The sequence below is a fragment of the Phacochoerus africanus genome, chromosome 3, assembly GCF_016906955.1.
Source record: "Phacochoerus africanus isolate WHEZ1 chromosome 3, ROS_Pafr_v1, whole genome shotgun sequence".
NCBI lineage: Eukaryota > Metazoa > Chordata > Mammalia > Artiodactyla > Suidae > Phacochoerus > Phacochoerus africanus.
Genome location: NC_062546.1, coordinates 144,094,730 through 144,116,465, shown reverse-complemented (window position 1 = coordinate 144,116,465; position 21,736 = coordinate 144,094,730). Strand labels below are relative to the sequence as shown.

Here is a 21,736-nt window from a genome sequence, read left to right as displayed (position 1 = left end):
AGAAAGAACGAAACTGGATAACTGATGGGAAGGTCTGGAAGAGGGAGATGTGGAAGGTCCTCTCTGAAGGGGCTTATAGGGTGAAGACACGCCATCCATGTGGCCATCAGAAGGCAAACATGCGAAGGAAGCTCTCAGTGATCGGGTGGGAAGGTGACTGCTTATGGTCAGGATGCCAAACAGCCTTTTCCCAGCTGCCCCATTGCTTGCTTACTGGTCCACTACAAAGGGGTCAGGAAGGAGGCTCTGGAGGAGTTTAAGAACAGGCTTAACCTTGGTAAGGCTGTGTGGGTACACAGGGGAGTCTGTGCCAGGTCAAGCCTCCTGTTTTCTAAAAAAATTCACATTGATTTTGCATCCTAAACAACAACCATATGGCATTTACTTTGTGCAAAGCACTATTCTTTGTGCAAGGCACTATAAACAGCATTTTCAAATACATTAACTCAATCTTCACAATAATTTAATTTAAAGCTGGGGAAACTGTGGTATTGAAAGGTCAATAACTGTCCCAAGGTTATACAGCTCAGATGTACTTGAGCTGAGAATAGACCAGACAGTTTAGATTCAGTCTGGACTAGGATGCTGTGCTGCTCTCCACAAATTCTACAATGTTTGTTTACTACAAAGGCAGTCTATCCCTTGTCTCTACTTAATAAAATCAGAATCTAAGAAGCAGCTCATGTTGATTTGATCTTTTCTGTCCCCTAGGACACAGATGCCTGCCCATATCTCACTCGAGAAGCACATTACTAGAGCAAATATTTTACTTTATTTTATTTTACTTATTTTCACTTTTTAGGGCCGCACCCACGGCATATGGAGATTCCCAGATAGGGGTCAAATTGGAGCTACAGCTGCCAGCCTAAGCCACAGCCACAGCAACACCAGATCCAAGCCGTGTCTGCGACCTACACCACAGCTCACAGCAACGCTGGATCCTTAACCCACTGAGTAAGGCCAGGGATCAAACCCACACCTTCATGGTTCCTAGTTGGATTCATTTCTGCTGTGCCAAGATGGGAACTCCTACAGCAATCATTTTAAAAGTTTGGTAAGACATGAACTGTGTTACAGTTGCAATTATAGAATCTGTGCTGTGCAACAAGAATATGTAACTAAATTGTGTAATGAGAATGAAGTCCTTTTAGAAACCTTCCAGGAAAAAGTCTAAAATAGACTCATCTTGCACTATATTTCATGTTACAGCCTGACTCCATTGTATATGCCAGAGAAGCTGTGAAGCCTGGAAGAATAGAGTTCTTCTAGAATTACAAGTGAGAGATTTGACAAAGGGCTTTTCTGGGGGTTGGAGGGCCAGGGCTGAGTCCATTCAATAGCTAATCTTATTAAACCCCAAAAAAAGTGACTATGATCCATTAAGAAAAAGATGATCAACACAATTCTATTAATTTGACTATTTTCAGGTTGGTAATTAAACTGATCAGAGCTCTAGTCTTACTTTTTGGGCCTAGAATAGGAAATCTTTCTAATTACAAGTACTTGGGGAGGGGGAGAACCACTGAAGGTTAAATCAGTGTTGACCAAATACTAGTAAAGCTGGTAATTTAAGCCTCACAGTAGAGATAGTATATCAAAATGTGGTTTACCACAGGAAAACTACTGACACACCACTATCAAGTTTGGCAGCAAGAACTCAAACAATACTCTTACACTCTTTTCAATCAATTTTAAAAAGTATTCCAAAAGTACTCAAATGTAGAGGAAAGTTTTTTTGTTTGTGTCTAATAGCTTCCCAGCAGCCTCGTGGTGAACCTCACACACACAATGGCTTCACTGATTTCTGTGGTGACCAACTTATTTTTCCGCGTCACAAAAACCCACTTTGTGATGTCTTGACCACATACCAGAGGCACTGCTCGCGACGTCTCGACACGAGGCCGGGGTGCAGTGGAGTACATGTAGTTGAAGAGTCTGTCAATCTTCCTCAGAGGAACACCCCCTCCTCGGTCACTCATCTAAGGTGAGAAAGGATCAAACCCATGACCGAGGCCCAGGCACAGCAAAATACCGATGCACACGATGTCCCGGTTAACTGATGGCTGAAGAGCTCTGCTTTTCAAAACGAATACCAAGCAATCCAAGTTGCGAATGGGAAACCTTTCCCGCAGTGCTGGACCTTCACGCCTTTAGTATGTAGCATTCTAAGACCTAATGAACTCCACTGTAATGTAAATCCAGTGCTGTAGCTTTGTGACATGACTGTGATCACACTAATGCCGTTCAGCGCACAACGGGGCCTAAGCGAAGCCTATCTTGGCTGTGACAATAAATCTGTAATTCCTTTCTGGCAGGCGGTTTGGCAACCAGATTAAAAATGCGTGCACCCTGTGACCCAACAAGGTTTATCCTGAGAAAATAATCAAAGTATGCAGGGTATGTATGAGAAAATCCATCACAGCACTATGTGCAACAGCTAAAACTAAACAGCCAAAATCACTTAAATAGCAGGCTATTTAAGTAAACTAACATACGGTGTGAAAGAGAATACTACGTCACCATTAAAGAGCACGCAAAACTAGATTGACAAGAGATGCTCACAAAATGTTAAGTAGCAAAAAGATATGGAGAAAAAAAAGATTTTTTAATTAAAAAGTTAAAATTTCGGAAAGATATAGAGAAGCATTTATAACAATCTAGTTCTATAAAAATTATAAAGTCTGTAATGAAATACTATTTTATTGTCAATGGCATTATGACTGCCTTCTTTTGGGTTTTCAGTTTTCTCAATTTTTTTCACAGTTACCTCTATTATGGAAAAACAGTGTAACTTTCCTTTTTCAGGTAGGACAAAAGAGAACCATTTCATTGTGTTTTAGAGTCTCATCTACAAGTCAGTTCAGAGCATAGCCTCCTGGACAACTTTCTGGTGAGTTATAAGGTTCACGGGTCTTTACATTGTTCTTACATCACTCTCCTGTCTATGTCATTATGTCACCTCACATCATAAGGTACACTGAGTTTAGTGATTTATTTAGATTATCTTCATCATGTCTTCCTTCGTTTAACAGGGACTTATTTTCCTATTATAACAGCTTATCTTACCATCTATAGCCATTTTCCTTTGTCACAAAATCTAAATTGATTCTATCTATAATATTAACATGGTTGTCATATACAAACAAACCTGCTTTTAACATATGTATATAGATAAAAACAGTACTGAACATATATTAAAAAGTCAATAGTTTGAATGGCTTATAGTTGAGGTTTTTACATAGTTTCTAAAAATTGTTACATATAACTTTCACAATGGAAATTCAGAGCTAGTAATTTTTACGGTAAAAATCTGCTCTGAAAAAACATCTGAACACTTTCCTCTTATATATCTACTAATTAGATAATTCTAGTATGAAAATATACAAGGGCCTTATTAAGAACTTATATGTAGCATTATGCTTGGAAATTGTTTTTGGCTATGAATTCAAAGCCGTGTGAAGAGATTTATTTTAGTAAGATGAATAAAGGGCTTGCTCTGGATAGTTTCTGAGATTCATCATTTGTTAATTATTCATCCTTTAATGCTCTGCTGCACATTCACTGGTAACATGAGTCAGAAGTACAGCTCTATAAATATCAAAGAAACAACATATTAGAATAGATAATAAGATTAAAAAAAGGTACACTTCAATAAATATTTCCTGGTTTTCCTTAACCTTTTGGCCAGAAAGACTACAGCAGTCCAGCAGGTCTGAAACACGAAGTGATTTCTAGCCCCAGGCTGGTCTGATAAAAGCAGAGAGTGGAACAGAAAGGCCAGAGGTGCCCCTGAGAAATGTCATCTCGCCAGAAGTGAAGGAATAATCTAGGCCATAGGAACACAGTTAAAAATGGATAAAGAAACCTCTTCTGCTTTGTAGCCAAAACCAAAATAAACTAGAACCAGTATATTTTTACAATGGTCAAGCTAGAGGACTGTAGCAGATATTATATTAGAGAATCTGAGTTTTTTGGGAAAAGGGAAGGAGGGAATAATGAGAGAGAGAGAGACAGATGTTTCCTCTATATATTTAAGACAAGAATGACACTCTGATGACAAATTCAGAGATGTGGAAATGAAACACAAAATTCCTGACTAACATTACTTGGAAAAAAACACTTAGAATCATCACAACATAAGCCTATGTCAAGGAAAAAGAAAAAGATTATGAAAGAGACGGGTGATATGGAGTAATAGCAGTAGAAACTTTGAAGAAGAGAATTTTGCCAATTATTTTTAAAGCTTTCTCCTCACTGCATCTCAATGTCATCTAACTGAAAGCTGCCGTCCCCAACATCCTGTTTCCCATGACACTGGGCTCCCTGTGATAATATATGTGGATTTTCAGGTCCAAGGGAAATGAACCACTACTAACTTGATGACAGCTCTGAAGGCAGGAAATGTACTAACCCTGAACTCACCCAGAGCTCCTGAAATTTCTTATTCAATAGTTCTTTCAAGGTCAGGTTTGTAAAATCACCAACAGAGAATGAACCAAGACATTTAAAGTTTAATTTAAAAGACATGGGGCTATAACATTTAAGTTATTTAATGAATATAGACAAAACACCAAATCTGAAAGAGCAGCTATACTTGTAAGACAGAAAAAAAAACACCAAAACAATTCCTTCACAAGATTCTAACAGAGACAATAAAAAGTCAGACCTAATTAAACTTCAAAGTTTCTGCACAGCAAAGGAACCTCTAAACAAAATGAAAAGACAACCCACAGAATGGGAGAAAATATTTGCAAATGAAGTGACTGACAAGGGATTAATCTCCAAAATTTATAAACACCTCCTGCAGCTCAATACCAAAAAAAACAAACAACCTCATCAAAAAATGGGCAAAAGATCTAAATAGACAATTCTCCAAAGACATACGGATGGCAAAAAAACACATGAAAAGATGTTCAACAACACTAATTATTAGACAAATGCAAATCAAAACTACTATGAGGTACCACCTTACACCAGCCAGATGGCTGTAATCAGAAAGTCTACAACTGCATAGCACTGGGAACTATGTCTAGTCACTTATGATGGAGCATGATAATGTGAGAAAAAAGAATCTATACTGGTATGTGTAACTGGGTCACCATGCTGTACAGTAGAAAATTGACAGAACACTGTAAACCAGCTATATTGAAAAAAATTAAAATTATATAAAAATAAAAAACAGAACTATAGAAATAAAAATTCAATAAAAGTAAAGGTAACCCCTCCCCCCAAAAAAGTCTACAACCAATAAATGTTGGAGAGGGTGTAGAGAAAAGGGAACCCTATTACACTGTTACTGGAAATGTAAATTGGTGCAACCACTGTGGAAAACAGTATGGAGATTCCTCAGAAAACCAAAAACATAATTGCCATATAATCCAGCAATCCCACTCCTGGGCAACTACCAGAGAAAACCATGACTTGAAAAGATACATGTACTCCAATGTTCATTGTAGCACTCTATACAATAGCCAAGATATGCAAACAACCTAAATGCCCATCAACACTGGAGTAGATAAAGAAGATGTGGTACATATACACAATGGAATATTGCTCAGCCATTAAAAGGAAAGAAATAACAGCATTTGCGGCAACATGAATGAACCCAGAAATTATCATGCTGAGTGAAGTTAGTCAGACAGTGAGACACCAACATTATATGCTATCACTTACAAATGGAATCTAAAAAAAGGAAACAATGAACTTCTTTGCAGACAGATAGTGACTCACAGACTTTGAAAAACTTATGGTTTCCAAAGGAGACAGGTTGATGGGCTGGGGGTTTGGGATGGAAATGCTATAAAATTGGTTTGTGGTGATTGTTGTAAAACTATAAATGTAATAAAAAAGATTTTTAACAGATATTGAACAAGATTTTTAACAGATTTTGAACAAGCTAAAAGAATGGGGGAAACAAAAACAGGCCTTGATCCTGAAAGTCTAAAGTAAGTGATGAGGATGAAAACTACTGAAGAAAATTAAAGCAAGCTCTTAACATGTAAAATGCTAACTAGAGTAGATGCAGTCATGGATGTAGATGTGAGGAGGCAGAGCCTAATACAGGGAAGGGTTTTTATAGAAGCTTCTGGAACAGTCTGTTCTAACATTTCTGAGCCTTTTTTTAAAATAGCTTTACTGAAATATAATTCACATAGCATAAAATTCACCAATTTAAAGTATACAACTCAATGGTTTTTAATATACAGGCATACCTCAGAGACAGACTGTGAGTTCAGTTCCAGATACCAGAGTAAAGAAAATACTGCAAAAAAGTGAGTCACTTGAATTTTTTGGTTTCTTAGTGCCTATAAAAGTTATATGTACACGTATACTTTCATCTCTTAAGAGTGATAGCATTGTCTAAAGTACAGACATTAACTGAAAAATACATCAAAAATTGTAATAGTAATATCAAAGATTCCTGACCATTCTAGCAAATATAATAGCCCATGAGCCTTCAATATTCAAAAAAAATGCAATATCCACAAAGTACTATAAAGTGAAGCATAATAAAATGAGGTATGTCTATACTCACAGGTCTATACTCACAGGTATGTACAACCACCACCATGGTCAATTTTAGAGTATTTTCATTACTGCAAAAAATCTTGGACTTGGAGCTGCACCCGTGGCACATGGAGGTTCCGAGGCTAAGGGTCAAATCGGACCTACAGCCACTGGCCTACACCACAGCCAAAGCAACGTGGGATTCGAGCTACATTTGCGACCTACACCACAGCTCATGGCCACACCAGATCCCCAACCCACTGAGCAAAGCTAGGAATCAAACTCATGTCCCCATGGATGCTAGTCGGACCTCCTGGACTCTTTATTGATTACTCCCCTAAGCAACCACTCATCTATCTCTTGCCCCTACGTATTTGTCTATTCTGGACATTTCATATAAATGGCATCATATGTGGCCTTTTGCAATTAGTTTCTTTCATTTAGCATATTGTGTTCAATGTTGTAGCATCCAGTTGCAGCATATACCAATACCTCATTTCTTTTATGGCTAAATAATATTCTACTGTATGGACATATCACATTTTGTTGATCTAGTCATCAGCTGATAAACACCTGGGTTGTTCCTAGCTTTTGGCTATTGTGAATAATGTTGTTATGAACATTCATGTCTAAGTTTTTCCTTAAATACCTGTTTTCAGTCCTTTGAGATTATATACCTAGAGTGGAACTGCTGGGCTATCATGAGCCTTTCTTTACAGCAGAGAGAGACTCCCTAAGGAAAGCCTGTCCACCAGCACAGAATGAGTCTGCTGAGTGTCTAAGAGCTCAGTGAACTGTGATCCATGCAGTGATGGATGAATACAAGCAGGGGTAAGCAGCTGCAGACCAGCATGCTAAAGCACATGAAACAGAAGTAGAAAAGGGTGTGAGAAAGACCATGCTGCAGCACAACTGAAGCCCTAAAGCAGAGCCATGTGGGACTTATTTTGAATCAAATAAACCTTAAAAGAATAATGAAAATTAAAACAAATAAATAAATTGGGACCTAATTAAACTTCAAAGCTCCTGCACAACAAAGAAAACCCTTTTTAAAAAAATGAAGACAACTCACTTTAGAATGGGAGAAAATCTTTGCAAACAAAGCAACCGACAAGGGATTAATCTCCAAAATATACAAACAGCTCGTGCAGCTCAGTATCAGAAAAACAAGCAACCCCAACAAAAAAAAAAAAAAAAAATGGGCAGAAGATGAGTTCCCATCTTGGCTCAGCGGAAACGAATCCTACTGGGAACCATGAGGTTGCGGGTTTGATCCCTGACCTCACTTAGTGGGTTAAAGATCTGGAGTTGCTGTGGCTCTGGCATAGGCCGGCGGCTATAGCTCCAATTAGATCCCTAGCCTGGGAACCTCCATATGCCGTGGGTGCGACCCTAAAAAGAAAAAAAAAAAATGGGCAGAAGATCTAAATAGACATTTCTTCAAAGACAGACAGGTGGCCAAAAAAAGCACATGAAAAGATGTTCAACATCACTAATTATTAGAGAAATGCAAATCAAAACTAAAATGAGGTATCACCTCACTCCAGTCAGAATGACTATCATCAAAAAGTCTACAAACAATAAGTGCTGGAGCAGGTGTGGAGAAAAGGGATCCCTCCTACACTGTTGCTGGGAATATAAGCTGGTACAACCACTATGGAAAACAGTATGGAGGTTCCTTAAAAAACTAAATATAGAACTACCATATGACCCAGAAATCTCACTCCTGGGCATACATCTGGAGAAAACCATAATTTGAAAAGATATGTGCACCCCAATGTTCACTGCTCCACTATTTACAATAGCCAAGACATGGAAGCAACCTAAATGTCCACTGACAGAGGAATGGATAAAGAAGATGTACATATACACAATGGAATATTACTCACCCACAGATAAGACTGAAATAAGGCCATTTGCAGCAACATGGATGCAACTAGAGTTTATCACAATAAGTGAAGTAAGTGAGACAGAGGAGGACAAATACCATACAATATCACTTACATGTGGAATCTAATAAAAATGATACAAAATAACTCGTTTATGAAACAATAGATTTCAAAATCAAACAGGGTTACCAAAGCAAAAACTGTTGTGGGGAGGATGGGATCATTGCATACACACTACTATATATAAGAGATAACTAACAAGGACCTACTCTATATAGCACAGGAAGTTCTACTCAATGTTCTGTAATAACCTGTATGAGAAAAAAATGTATATATGTACAACTGATTCACTTTACTGTACACCTGAAACTAATACAACATTTTAAATCGACTATACTCTAATAAAATTTAAAAAAGAAGACCTTAGCAGGCAAGTAGTTGACATATAACTAACCAAAAAATAGACACACATTAGCATCTGGGCTAGAAAAAAGTGACACCTTCACATTCGTTTTTCAGGCAACAGATGATTCTTGCCATATGTTTATTTGTGCCTCATTCTTTTACATGAATAGCCAAAAGGGATAAATAGAAAAAAAAAAAATCAGAGGAAACAGTACAGAGAGCTGAGGCATATTAACTTTAAAAAAAAAACACCGAATATTACTATCCTCAGAGTGATAAAAGAAGGTAAAGCCAGAACAGAATACTATAGAAAAGGAATAATGTTCCCAGAAATTTATAATAGGGTGATGGAGATAAAAATTCAATAGAAGAACTGGGAATTCAAAATCAAGGAAATCTCAGAAAGATGAGATTAAGATGGTAGAGGAAAAGGACTAGGGCTCACCTTCTCTCATGAAAACAAAATCACAACCAACTCCTGAACAACCATCAACAAAATAGAGTGGAAACTATGAAAAAAGATATCCTACACCAAACGACAAAGAAGCCATATCAAGATGCTAAGAGGGGTGCCTATGTGATATACGCAATCCCATACCTGCTGAGTGAGCAACCCACAGACTGGAAAGGCTTGCCCAAAGGAATGAGAGTTCCAAGTCTCATGTCAGGTTCCCACGCCTGAGGGCCTGGTCTTGGGAGAGGGAATCCCAGGAGCATCTGGCATTGAAGGCCAGCAGGGCTTGTGTGCAAGAGCTCCACAGGACTGCAGAAACAGAGACTCTACTCTTGAAGGGCACACACAGGCTTTCATGTGCACTGCATCCCAGAGCAAAGCAGAGACTCCATAAGAATCTGGATCAAACCTACCTGGAGGCCTTAGAGGATTTCCTGAGGAAACTGTGGGGGAAGGAAATGGGAGGCAGAGGCCTCGGAAATAATCATTGGCATGAACTCCCCTGGACGTGGCCATTTTGGAAAAATCTGGCACCACCCATCAGGGCTGAGAGGCCCCAGGACAAACAATAAACAGGGTGGGAACACATACCTGCCCACCAGCAAATAGGCTGCCTAAAGACGTGGGAAGCACACAGCCACCTCTAATCACACCCAGAGACAAAGTCCCACCCACTACAGGATAAGAATCAGCTCTGCCTGCCACTGAGCAGGCACCAGTCCCTAGTCCCTGTACCAACTTCAGCCATGAGCAGGCAGACATTGGAAGCAAGAGAAGCTACAACCCTACTGCCTACAACAAGGTGACCACACAAAAAATCTATACAAAATGAAAAGGCAGAGAATTATGACCCAGAGAAAGCAACAAGAAAAAAACCCAGAAAAATAGCTAAGAGATCTGGAGATTAGCAACCTCCATGAAAAAGACTTTAGACTAGTGATAGCAAAGATGATTCAAGATCTTGGAAATAAACTGGAGGCAAAGATTGATAAATTACAAGAAACACTATAAGATTTAAAGATTAAGCATGCAGAGATGCAAAATACAGTCACTGAAAAAAACCCGAAAAAACAAAAAAAAACCCTCACTAGAGGGAACCAACAGCAGAATACAAGAGGCAGAAAAACAAGTAAGCAAGGTGGAAGACAGACTGGTGAAAATCACTAACACGGAACAGAAAAATGAAAAAAGATTGCAAAGTTATGAAGACAATCTAAGAGAACTCTGGGATAACTTTAAACGCATCAACATCCAAATTACAGGGGTGGCAGAAGGAGAAGAGAGAAAGGACCAGAGCAAATATCTGAAGAGGTAATAGCTGAAAATTTTCATAACATGGGAGAGGAATCACTCACTCAAATCCAGGAAGCACAACGAGTACCATGTAAAATAAAACGAAGGAGGAACACCCTGAGACGCATATCAGTCAAACTGACCAAAATTAAAGACAAAGAGAAAATATTGAAAGCAACCAAGAAAAAGAAACAAATAACATACAAGGAAAACCCAATAAGATTATTGAACTGATTTTTCAGCAGGAACTCTGCAGGCCAGAGGGAGTACCACAATATACTTAAAGTGATGAAAGGGAAAAAACCTCCAACCATGATTACTCCACCCAGCAAGGCTCTCATTCAGATTTGAAGGAGAAATCAAAAGCTTAATAGACAAGCAAAAGCTAAGACAATTCAGCACCACTAAACAGGCTTAAAACAAATACTTTTTGTTTTAAAGGAACTTTTAAAACTTTTTTAAACAGGAACTTTTCTAGGTGGAAAAGCCCACAACTAAAACCAAATGATAAAGCTCACTGGTAAAGGCATATATATAGTAAAGGTAGGAACTCATTTACACATAAATATGCTACCAAACCCAGAAATCATAAGAAGAGCAGGGTACAAATGCAGGATACAGGAGATGCATTTGAAATTAAGAGACCAGAAACTTAAAACAATCTTGTATATATACAAACTCCTATATCTAAATTTCATGGTAACTGCAAACCAAAAATTTACGATACACACACAAATAAGAAAAAGCAATCCAAACACAACGCTAAAGATAGTCATCAAAACACAAGAGAACAAAAGAAGGGAGAAAAAAAGATCAACAAAAACAAATCCAAAACAATTAACAAAATGGCAATAAGACCATATATATCAATAATTACATTAAATGTAAATGGACTAAATGCTCCGACTGAAAGACACAGACTGGCTGAACAGATACAAAAACAAGACCCATGTATATTGCTGTCTTCAAGAGACCCGCTTCAGTTCTAGGAATACATACCAACTGAAAGTGAGAGGATGGAAGAAAATATTCCAGGCAAACAGAAACCAAAAGAAAGCTGGAGTAGCAATACTCATATCAGACAAAATAGACCTTAAAATAAAGAATAAAGACAAAGAAGGACATTACTTAATGATCAATTAAGGATCAATCCAAGAAGATATAACAATTGTAAATATATACGCATCCAACATAGGATCATCTCAATATATAAGACAACTACTAACAGCCTTAAAAGGAGAAATCAACAATAACACAAAAAATATCGGGAGACTTTAATGCTCCACTTACAGCAATGGACAGATCATCTAGACCGAAAATCAACAAGGAAACACAGGCTTTAAATGATGAATCAGACCACACTGACTCAACAGATATTTACAGAACATTCCATTGGAAAGCAGCAGAATACACATTCTTCTCAAGCACATACTCAACATTCTCGAGGAAAGATCACATTCTGGGCCAAAAATCAAGCCTTGGTAAATTTAAGAAAATTGAAATCATATTAAGCATCTTTTCTGACCACAACACTATGAGACTGTAAATCAACAAGAAAAAAAGCTGCAAAAAACAAACATGTGGAGACTAAACAAGTGCTACCAAACCAATGGATCACTGAAGAAATCAAAGAGGAAATTAAAAAATACCTGGAAGCAAGTGACAACAAAGACACAACAATCCGGAGTTCCCATTGTGGTGCAGCAGAAGCAAATCCAACTAGGAACCATGGGGTTGTGGGTTTGATCCCTGGCCTTGCTCAGTGGGTTAAGGATCCAGCACTGCTGTGACCTTGTGGTGTAGGTCGCAGATGCGGCTCTGATCCGGTATTGTTGTGGCTATGGTGTAGGCTGGCAGCTGTACTTCCAATTATAGACCCCTAGCCTGGGAACCTCCATGTGCTGTGGGCATGGCCCTAAAAAAAAAAGCAAAAAACAAAAAACAAACAAAAAAGATACAACAATCCAAAACCTATGGGATTCAGCAAAAACTGTTCTAAGAGGGAAGTTTATATTAATACAAGCCTACCTCAGGAAATAAGAAAAATCTCAAATAAACAACCTAACTTTACAACTAAAGCAACTAAAGAAGAACAGACAAAACACAAAGTTAGTAAAAGGAAAGAAAACATGAAGATCAAAAAAATGAAATAGAAACAAAGAAAACCATAGAAAAGATCAATTAAGCTAAAAGCTGGTTCTCTGAAAAGATCAACAAAATTAATAAATCCTTAGCCAGACTCATCAAGAAAAAAAGAGAGAGGCTTCAAACCAATAAAATTATAAATGAAAAAGGAAAAGGTACAACGCACATCACAGAAATACTAGGGATCATAAGAGACTACTACAAGCAACTATATGGCAATAAAACGGACAGCCTAGAAGAAATGGACAAATTCTTAGAAAAGTACAAACTTCCAAAATGAAACCAAGATGAAATAGAAAAAATGAATGGACCAATCAAAAACACTAAAATTAAAAAGTGTGATTTAAAAAGTCTCAGACCAGATGGCTTCACAGGTAAATTCTGTTTGTTTGTTTTTTTATATTTTGAGTGCTTTTTAATTATCAACTATAATCTGTAATTACTGTAGATTACTATTTTGTTATTACTTAATGGATTTTATTACATTTATAGGTGTACAACAATCATCACAACCAAATTTTACAGCACACAGGCAAATTCTATCAAAAATGTAGGGAAGAGGAGTTCCCATTATGGAGCAGTGGAAACAAATCTGACTAGCAACCATGAGGTTGCAGGTCTGATCTCTGGCCTTGCTCAGTGGGTTAAGGATCCTCTGTTGCTGTGGCTGTGGTGTAGGCCAGCAAGTGTAGCTCAGATTTGACTCCTAGCCTGGGAACCTCCATATGCTGCAGGTACAGCCCTAAAAAAAGAAAAAAAAAAAAACAACAATTGGAGAAGAGTTAAAATCCTACCCTTCTGAAACTATTCCTTCCAAAAAACTGCAGAGGAAGGAACACTCCCAAACTCATTCTATGAGGCCACCATCACCCGGATACCAAAACCAGACAAAGCACAAAAAGAGAAAATTAAGGTCATTATCCCTGATGAACATAGATGCAAAAATCCTCAACAAAATACTAGCAAACTGAATCAAGCAATACATTAGAAGGATCATATGGCCATGATCAAGTGGGATTTATCCCAGGAGTTCCTGTCATGGCTCAGGTGGTTATGAACCCAACTAGTACCCATGATGATGAGAGTTTGATCCCTGGCCTTGCTCAGTGAGTTAAGGATCTGGCATTACTGCAAGCTGTGGTGTACGTCGCAGATGTGGCTCAGATCCTGCATTGCTGTGACTGTGGCACAAGTCAGCAAGAAAAGTGACTCATCACATACAAAGGATCCTAGCAAAATTAACAGCTGGTTTCTCATCAGAAACCACAAAACCATGGAGTTCCCATCGTGGCGCAGTGGTTAACGAATCCGACTAGGAACCATGAGGTTGCGGGTTCGGTCCCTGCCCTTGCTCAGTGGGTTAAGGATCTGGCGTTGCCGTGAGCTGTGGCGTAGGTCACAGACGCAGCTCAGATCCTGCATTGCTGTGGCTCTGGCGTAGGCCGGTGGCTACAGCTCAGATTCGACCCCTAGCCTGGGAACCTCCACATGCTGCGGGAGTGGCCCAAGAAATGGCAAAAAGACAAAAAAAAAAAAGAAACCACAAAACCAAAAGGCAGGAGAATTAACATATTCAAAGACAATACCTTATTGAAAGAAAAAGACCATCAATCAGAATTCCACAGCCAGCAAAATTATCCCTCAAAAATGAAGGATAAATTGAGACATTCTTAAATAAGCAAAAACTGAGAGTTTGTCATTGGTAGACCTCACATAACATGAAATACTAAAAGGAATCCTTCAGCCGGAAATGAAAGCATACGGGACCAAACCCATTTGAATAAATAAAGAGCACCAGGAAAAGTAACCACATAGGTAAACATAAAAGAGAGTTTAAGTGTATTTTTGTTCATAACTTTTCTCTATGTTATTTAAAAGACAATTACAGAGGACCGTAACTATAAATCTGTAGAGATGGGCATCCAATGTATAAAGATGCATATTAAATGACAATAACAATACACAGGATGGTAAGCAGGAGGGAACAGATTATATATAGGATCAATGTCTATATACTACTGAAATGAAGTATGTATTAATCTGAACTAGACTGATATAATTAAAGATGTTAATTGTAATCCCAAAACCACTAAAAAAATAACTCAAAAAACATATTAAAAAATTAAAAAGAAGGAAATTAAAATGATATACTAGGAATTATCATTTTAACAACAAAAAAGGCAGCAGCAATGGTGAAATAAAGGATCAAAAAAGACATAAGATATATAGAAAACAAATGACAAAATGGCAAACAAATTCTACATTAACAGTAATATTAAATGTAACTGTCTTGAACTTGCCAATTAAAAGGTGGACCTTGGCAGAATTGATAAATGTATAAATATGTATGACTGGGTCACTTTGCTGTACAGCAGAAATAGGCACAACATTGTAAATCAACTATAATAAAAAAAATTTTTAAATAAAAAAAATCACACAAACACACAAAAACATGACCAAACTACATGCAGTTCATAAGAGACACTTTCGATTCAAAGACACAAATAGGCTGAAAGTAAAATTTTGGAAAAAAATACACCATAAAAACAGGGGATGATTATACTCATTTCAGACAAAATACACTTTAAGACAAAAACTGTTACATAGAGACAAAGAAGGTCACTTTACAATGATAAAAGGTCAATATATGAAGAAGATAAAAAAAACTATAAACATATAAAAACTGAATTCCAAAATATATGAAGCAAAAATTGACAGAATTTGAAGGGAGAAGTAGACAATTTGACACTATTAGTTGGTAATGTCAATATCCCACTTTTCAATGAGTATCACAAGTAGACAGAAGATCAACACGTAGGCAGAAGATTTTTCTTTTTTCTTTTTTTTTTGGTGGGGGAGGGCGATGCGGAGGGAGTATATTTTAACAACACTAAACCAACTAGGCCCAACAGCTATATATAGAACACTACATCCAACAACAACAGAATGCACATTTTTTTCTCAAGTACACATGGGACATTCTCCAGGATAAACTATATGTTAGGCCATAAAACAGTCTCAATAAATGTAAAAGGACTAAAATCATACAAACTTTATTTCTGGTCACAATGGGATACAACTGGAAATCAATATACAACACAAAATGTGAAGAATATATGGAAATTAAACAACACACTCCTAAATAATGAGTTAAAGAAGAAATCATGAGGAAATTAGAAAATACTTTGAGACGAATGAAAACAAAAACGTGACATAAAAAATTTATGGGATACAGGAGTTCCTGTTGTGGCTCAACAGAAATGAACAAAGATCAGGAAAAACACAAGGACACCACTTCTCAACATTGTACTGGAGGTTCTAACCACACCAACTATGCAAGGAAAAAAAAATCCAGATTATAAAGGAAGAAATATAATTATCTCTAATTGTAGATGATATGAGCTTGTGTATAGAAAATCCTAAGTAGTTCACAAAAACATTATGAGAACTAATAAATGAGTTTGGCAAAGTTGCACGATACACGATCAATATACACAAGTCAATTATATTCCTATATAATATACAATCCAAAAATGAAATTAAGAAAACAGTTCCATTTATGATAGCCCCCAAAAGGGTGAAATACTTAGGAATAAACTTAGTAAGTCTAAGACTTATACACTGAAAATCAAAAACATTATTGAAAGAAATTAAGGAAGACCTAAATAAGTATAAAGACATCCAGTTGTTCATGAACTGGAAGACTTAATTGAGCTAAACATTGAACATGATCCCCATCAAAATTCAAGCTGGTGGGTTTTTTTTTTTACAAAAATTGACATGCTGATACTAAAATTTTTATGAAAATGCAAGGAACCTACAATAGCCAAAACAACCTTGAAAAAGAACAGAGTTGGAGAACTCACATCTACCAATTTCAATATTGACAACAAAGATGTGCTTAAGGAGAGATATATAGACCAGGGGAACAGAGTTGAGAATCCAGAAATAAACATGTGTATTTATAAGCAATTAATTTTTGGAAGAGGTGACAATGGAGAAAGAATAGTCTTCTCACAAATGGTACTGGGACAACTGTATGTCTACATGCAAAAGAATGAAACTGGATCCCTACTTTAAACCATTTATAAAAATTAATTCACGATTGATCAAAGACCTAAACGTAATAACTATAACTATAAAACTCTTAGAAACACAGGCCTACATTTTTGAGATTTTGGATTAGGTAATGGTTTCTTAGATGTGACACCGAAAGCACAAGCAATAAAAGAAAAAAAAATAAGTAACTGGAATTCATCAAAATCAAAACCTTTGTGTTTTAAAGGATACTATCAAGAAAGTGAAAAATAAGCCACAGAATGGGAGAACACTGGCAAATCCATGTATCTCATCAAGGACTAGTATCTACAATAGAAAATAAATAGAACTCTCATAACTCAACAATAAAAAGACAACCCATTTAAAAACTAAACCTAGGATCTTAATGGACAATTTTTCAAAGATATACAATGAGGTATCACACCCATCAGAATGGCTACGATCAAATAACAAGTTTGGCAAGGATGTGGAAAAACTGGAACCTTCATTCATTGTTGATGGAAATGAAAAATGGTACTGTCACCAAAAAGAGTTTGGCAGCTCCTCAAAAATTAAACAAAGTTACCTATAAGCAGTTCAACTCAGAGGTATACACATAAGAGAACTAAAAACTGATGTTCAAATACAGACTTGTATATAAATGGTATTATTCATAATAACCAAAAAATCAAAACAACCCAAATGTCCATTAACCGATGAAGGATAAACAAATTGTGTTCTACTCATTCAACAGCACTATTCAACCATAAAAGGAAATGCGAACATGCTATAACATACTAAGCAAAAAGTCAGTCACAAAAGAGCATATACTGTATAACTGCATTTTTATAAAATGTCCATAATAGAGAAATCCATACACAGAAAGTAGATTAGTGACTGCCAAGGGCTGGGGAGAGGGAGAGAAATGGGGACTGATTGCTAATGAGCACTGATTCTTTTCTCTTGGGAGTGATGAAAATGTTCTGAAACTAGACAGTGGTATGGCTGCACAACCTTGTGAATACACCCAAAACCAGTGAACTGCATATTTAATATAGCAATAAATACCAGAATAACTAAAAGGCTACCTCTGAGTAGTAACCTACAAATGGCAAAGAACTGGTGTATTTGATTTTTATACTCTCTGCATTTATTAATTTAACACAAAATTTTTTAAGTGATTATTTTAAAAAGATAAACATCACCATACTCTAAGATAGAAAAAAAGAAGTGGGTGAGGGAGTTCCCATCGTGGCACAGTAGAAACGAATCCAACTAGGAACCATGATGTTGTGGGTTGGATCCCTGGCCTCACTAGGTGGGTTAAGGGTGTGGCGTTGCCGTGAGCTGTGGTGTAGGTCACAGACATGGTTTGGATCTGGTGTTGCTGTGGCTGTGGCATAAGCTGGCAGCTGTAGCTCCGATTTGACCCCTAGCCTAACTAAAGAGATGCTATAAAAATCAAATGAAACAATTAAAATAAAAGCAGACTGGGAATTCCTATTGTGGCTCAGCGGCAATGAACCCAACTAATATCCATGAGGATGCAAGTTTGATCCCTGGTCGGCCTTGCACAGAGGGTTCGATCCCTGGCCTCACTTGGTGGGTTAAGGATCTGGCATTGCCATGAGCTGTGGTGTAGGTCACAGATGCAGCTTGGATTCTGTGTTGCTATGGCTGTGGCACAGGTTGGCAGCTGCAGTTCTGCTTTGACCCTTAACCTGGGAACTTCCATGTGCCACAAGTGCGGCCCTAAAGAGCAAAAAAATAAAATGACAGCAGTGTAAAAAGCAAAAATTACATACTATTTATATAATACTGAAAATACCGAAATATTTTAGACTTTACTTATCAAAGTAAATATTAAAGTGGACATCCATGATTCTGCTAGAACATGTCTCCAGGATTTATTTCAACTTCAATCGGGGACAAGGGACCAGAATAGAAACAGACTCAAGGGAAAATTCTATAACCTGCCAGACAAATGAAACAAAGTGATTATTTTCTATTAGGAATAGGATTTCTTTCTCCTAAGAATAAGTTATGTCCTTGAGAAAGTATGTGCATGCCTATACAGCAATTAAAAAAAAACACAGGGAGTTCCCTTTGAGGCTCAGCGGTTAACGAACTTGACTAGGACTCATGAGGATGCGAGTGTGATCCCAGGCCTTGCTCAATGGGTTAAAGATCCAGCGCTGCTGTGAGCTGTGGTGTCAGTCAAAGATGCAACTCGAATCCCTTGTGGCTGTGGCTGCGGTGTAGGCCAGCAGCTGTAGCTCTGATTTGACCCCTAGCCTGGGAACTTCCATATGCCACAGGCGCAGCCCTAAAAAACAAAAACAAAAAAACAAACACAAACAGCATTTACCTTCACAGTCAAATCCTCATTACCCAGTGTGACGTGGACTTGAATAGGCGGGTAAACCCCTTTGTCAGCGTGGTGCTCCATCGTTGCTCTCATTGCATTCTGAAATATATTAAGGTTACATTAAAAACACAACTTTAAAGAAAGAAACTAATTATAATTTTCAACTACATATGCACTACTTGAAATTTTTTGAAAATTTAACTCAGTGGAAATACGCTAAAGAATCATAATTCTTATAACCATATTTAAAGAATTTCTTTCCAAAAAAAGTCAGTTTTGGAGGTCTTGGTAGATAAAGATCCAAACTAAATTCTGCATATTTTCCAAAACCAGACGTCTCAACTTTTAACTAGTTTACATTAAAGCAGAAAATTATATCCAAATATTTTTATAACTTGGTAGATAATGGGCAAATCTTATTTTTGAACAGTTTGGTCTCTAGGAGCTACTTTGTTATAAATTGCTTAAAAAATTTTTTTGGATAGTATTGATAGCAAGTCTTATTACGATGCAGAAATGAACCCAATTTACCATTAGTTTGAAACCAGAATATTTACACTGTAAAACTATCTTGAGCAATTTCTAAAGGATACAGGGTACACAGTGCCAACACATCATAAGCACTAAGTGATAATCTGACATGTATGCAGCATTGCAATAGAAACTGCTAGACTAGATACAGTTAAAAAGGCACAAGACAGGACTGAACTTGGAAATAAGTGTGTGGCCCTGGCATGTTGGCACACCAGTTGGAACTAAGTCCCATGAGAAAGAGACTGTCATCTCTACCAAAGGCCATTTAAGCTCAGCTTTCAAAAGGAAGCCTTTATTATTGACATTATGTAAAATCTGTTCTATAATATGGTACTATTTCTTTTATTAAGCATCATGGGGAACAAGATTGTCATGGGACTGAAATTTCAGGGGAAAAAATTACTTTTAATCATTTAAGTGCCAATCCTTTATTTATTTAACCACTTTGGTAGGAAGATTTTTGTAAGGTATTAGCTATGTTCTTCGGAAAAAGAGCCAGATCTTCTGTGTTGCAGTGTATTTTTCTTTTTCATTGTCAGGCTGAAATCCACCTCTTCTCTCCTCCACCTGCTGCTGGCTGAAGACATGGTAACCACACTGGGCAAGACTATGGGCTTGATGTGGGGCAGTCACTTCAGCCACAGGAAGCTGTACCACGCCTCATCACTCACTTTACTGTCGACTGGCAAGTATCATTGATCTGCTGATGAGAGAAAATGTACTCTCGACATGACTAGCAAATTTTATTTAGTTTTCAAAATTTTTGTAAAGAGCAAATATAATACTAGAAGTCCTATAAGTCAATATAAATGACTTTCTCAAAAAAAAAAAAAAAGCATATAACAGTGGGACTGTGGTCCTTTAAGGATGGGCAGTTGAGAATCATTCTTCTAAATATTTTGTTTTGTAAAAACAAAGTTAATAAAACTTTACTGAGCACCTATAATGTGCTGCCATTGTACTGAACATGGAGTATGTTACTCTCAAGCTTTGTAATAACCTGAACAGTATTATCCTCATTGTACAGAGGAGGAAATTGAGGCTCATAAAGGTTGAGTGACTCGCCAAGGTCACACACATATTATTAAGTAGCAGAACTGGAACTCAATCCCAGGTCTCTGTGACTGCCAGGTCTGAGCTTACCACTACACTGAAGGGCCCATTAGTGTTGACAAGAAGCTGATCTGCAGTGATGTGACATGACACTGAACACGAAATGACATCCTTTCATGCAACTGAGGAAGACCCGATAGAGTAGTTAACTTTCAGAGCAGATTCCTAACCTCAGGAAAGGGCTGATAAAGGTGACGTAATACTATTTACAAACCTTGAAAAGTTCAAACACCATGTGATAGAGATGGGATGGTACATAAACCACTTGTATTGGCTGTCCTGGTGATTTTGCTACAGAGCAGAAGAGAAAAATATGAAAGTACAGAAAGATGTACTTAAAGCAATTTTAAGAATATATTGTGTAGTGATGAAAAGAAAACATTTACTATGGAGGATAGCACTACCTGGGGAGAAGAGCCACGCCAGTTCTTTACTCTAGCAGTGTCTGAACCCCAGGCTCACATAGGTTTAGAACTGATGTGACAATGTGAGTCCTGGAGTCACTCTTGCTATCCTGCTCATCATCTACCAACCCAGCTTCCCAGTCTTCCCTATGACAGAGGGTCTGTTTAAAAGACACTTAGTCTTAAGGCCGGAAGTTTGCTTTCCAAAAAGAAGTGTTAAAGTCTATAAATCCCATGGTCCAACTCACATAAATAAATGCATTCTTTCTTTAAAAAGCCAAGTGTTAATTGTTTCACCCAGGTGGAATGTTTTGTTTTATTTTACGCATTTCTATAGAATATAGGTCTGAATAAAAACTCTGAGCTAGCATCAGTTTATCAAGGGATACTAATTCTACACTCAAACACTTAATAGGAGCCCAGCTGGGGGTCGAGGGCCGAGAATGAGTCAAGCAGAACTTTTAGTAAAGGAGTAAGACTCAACCATACCTTAGAATTCTAATTCAGCACTGACTTCTCCGCTGAATAATGTATCCCCTGGAAACATGACTGGGACATCTGGAAACTGCCCACAGCAATTCAAGTT

General features: G+C 37.4%; 1 protein-coding gene and 1 long non-coding RNA gene across 4 annotated transcripts in view; one reads left to right on the top strand and one right to left on the bottom strand.

The window, feature by feature from the left end:
- PDK1 (pyruvate dehydrogenase kinase 1) overlaps positions 1–21,736 on the bottom strand; it is a 38,884-nt gene that overhangs the window by 7,232 nt on the left and 9,916 nt on the right. For 2 of the 3 annotated variants that reach the window (XM_047772892.1, XM_047772894.1), the window contains 3 exons: positions 20,961–21,037; positions 19,100–19,198; positions 1,869–1,979 (listed from right to left, as the gene is read on the bottom strand). In XM_047772892.1, coding sequence (XP_047628848.1) covers positions 1,869–1,979; positions 19,100–19,198; positions 20,961–21,037 — 287 coding nt within the window. The remainder of the gene's footprint in view (positions 1–1,868; positions 1,980–19,099; positions 19,199–20,960; positions 21,038–21,736) is intronic. The other variant, XM_047772893.1, reaches the window with a different exon arrangement.
- Positions 1,022–20,499, top strand: LOC125123290 (uncharacterized). The gene is made up of 3 exons (XR_007134019.1): positions 1,022–2,397; positions 2,806–2,890; positions 20,173–20,499. It is a non-coding gene; the product is annotated as an uncharacterized LOC125123290 (long non-coding RNA).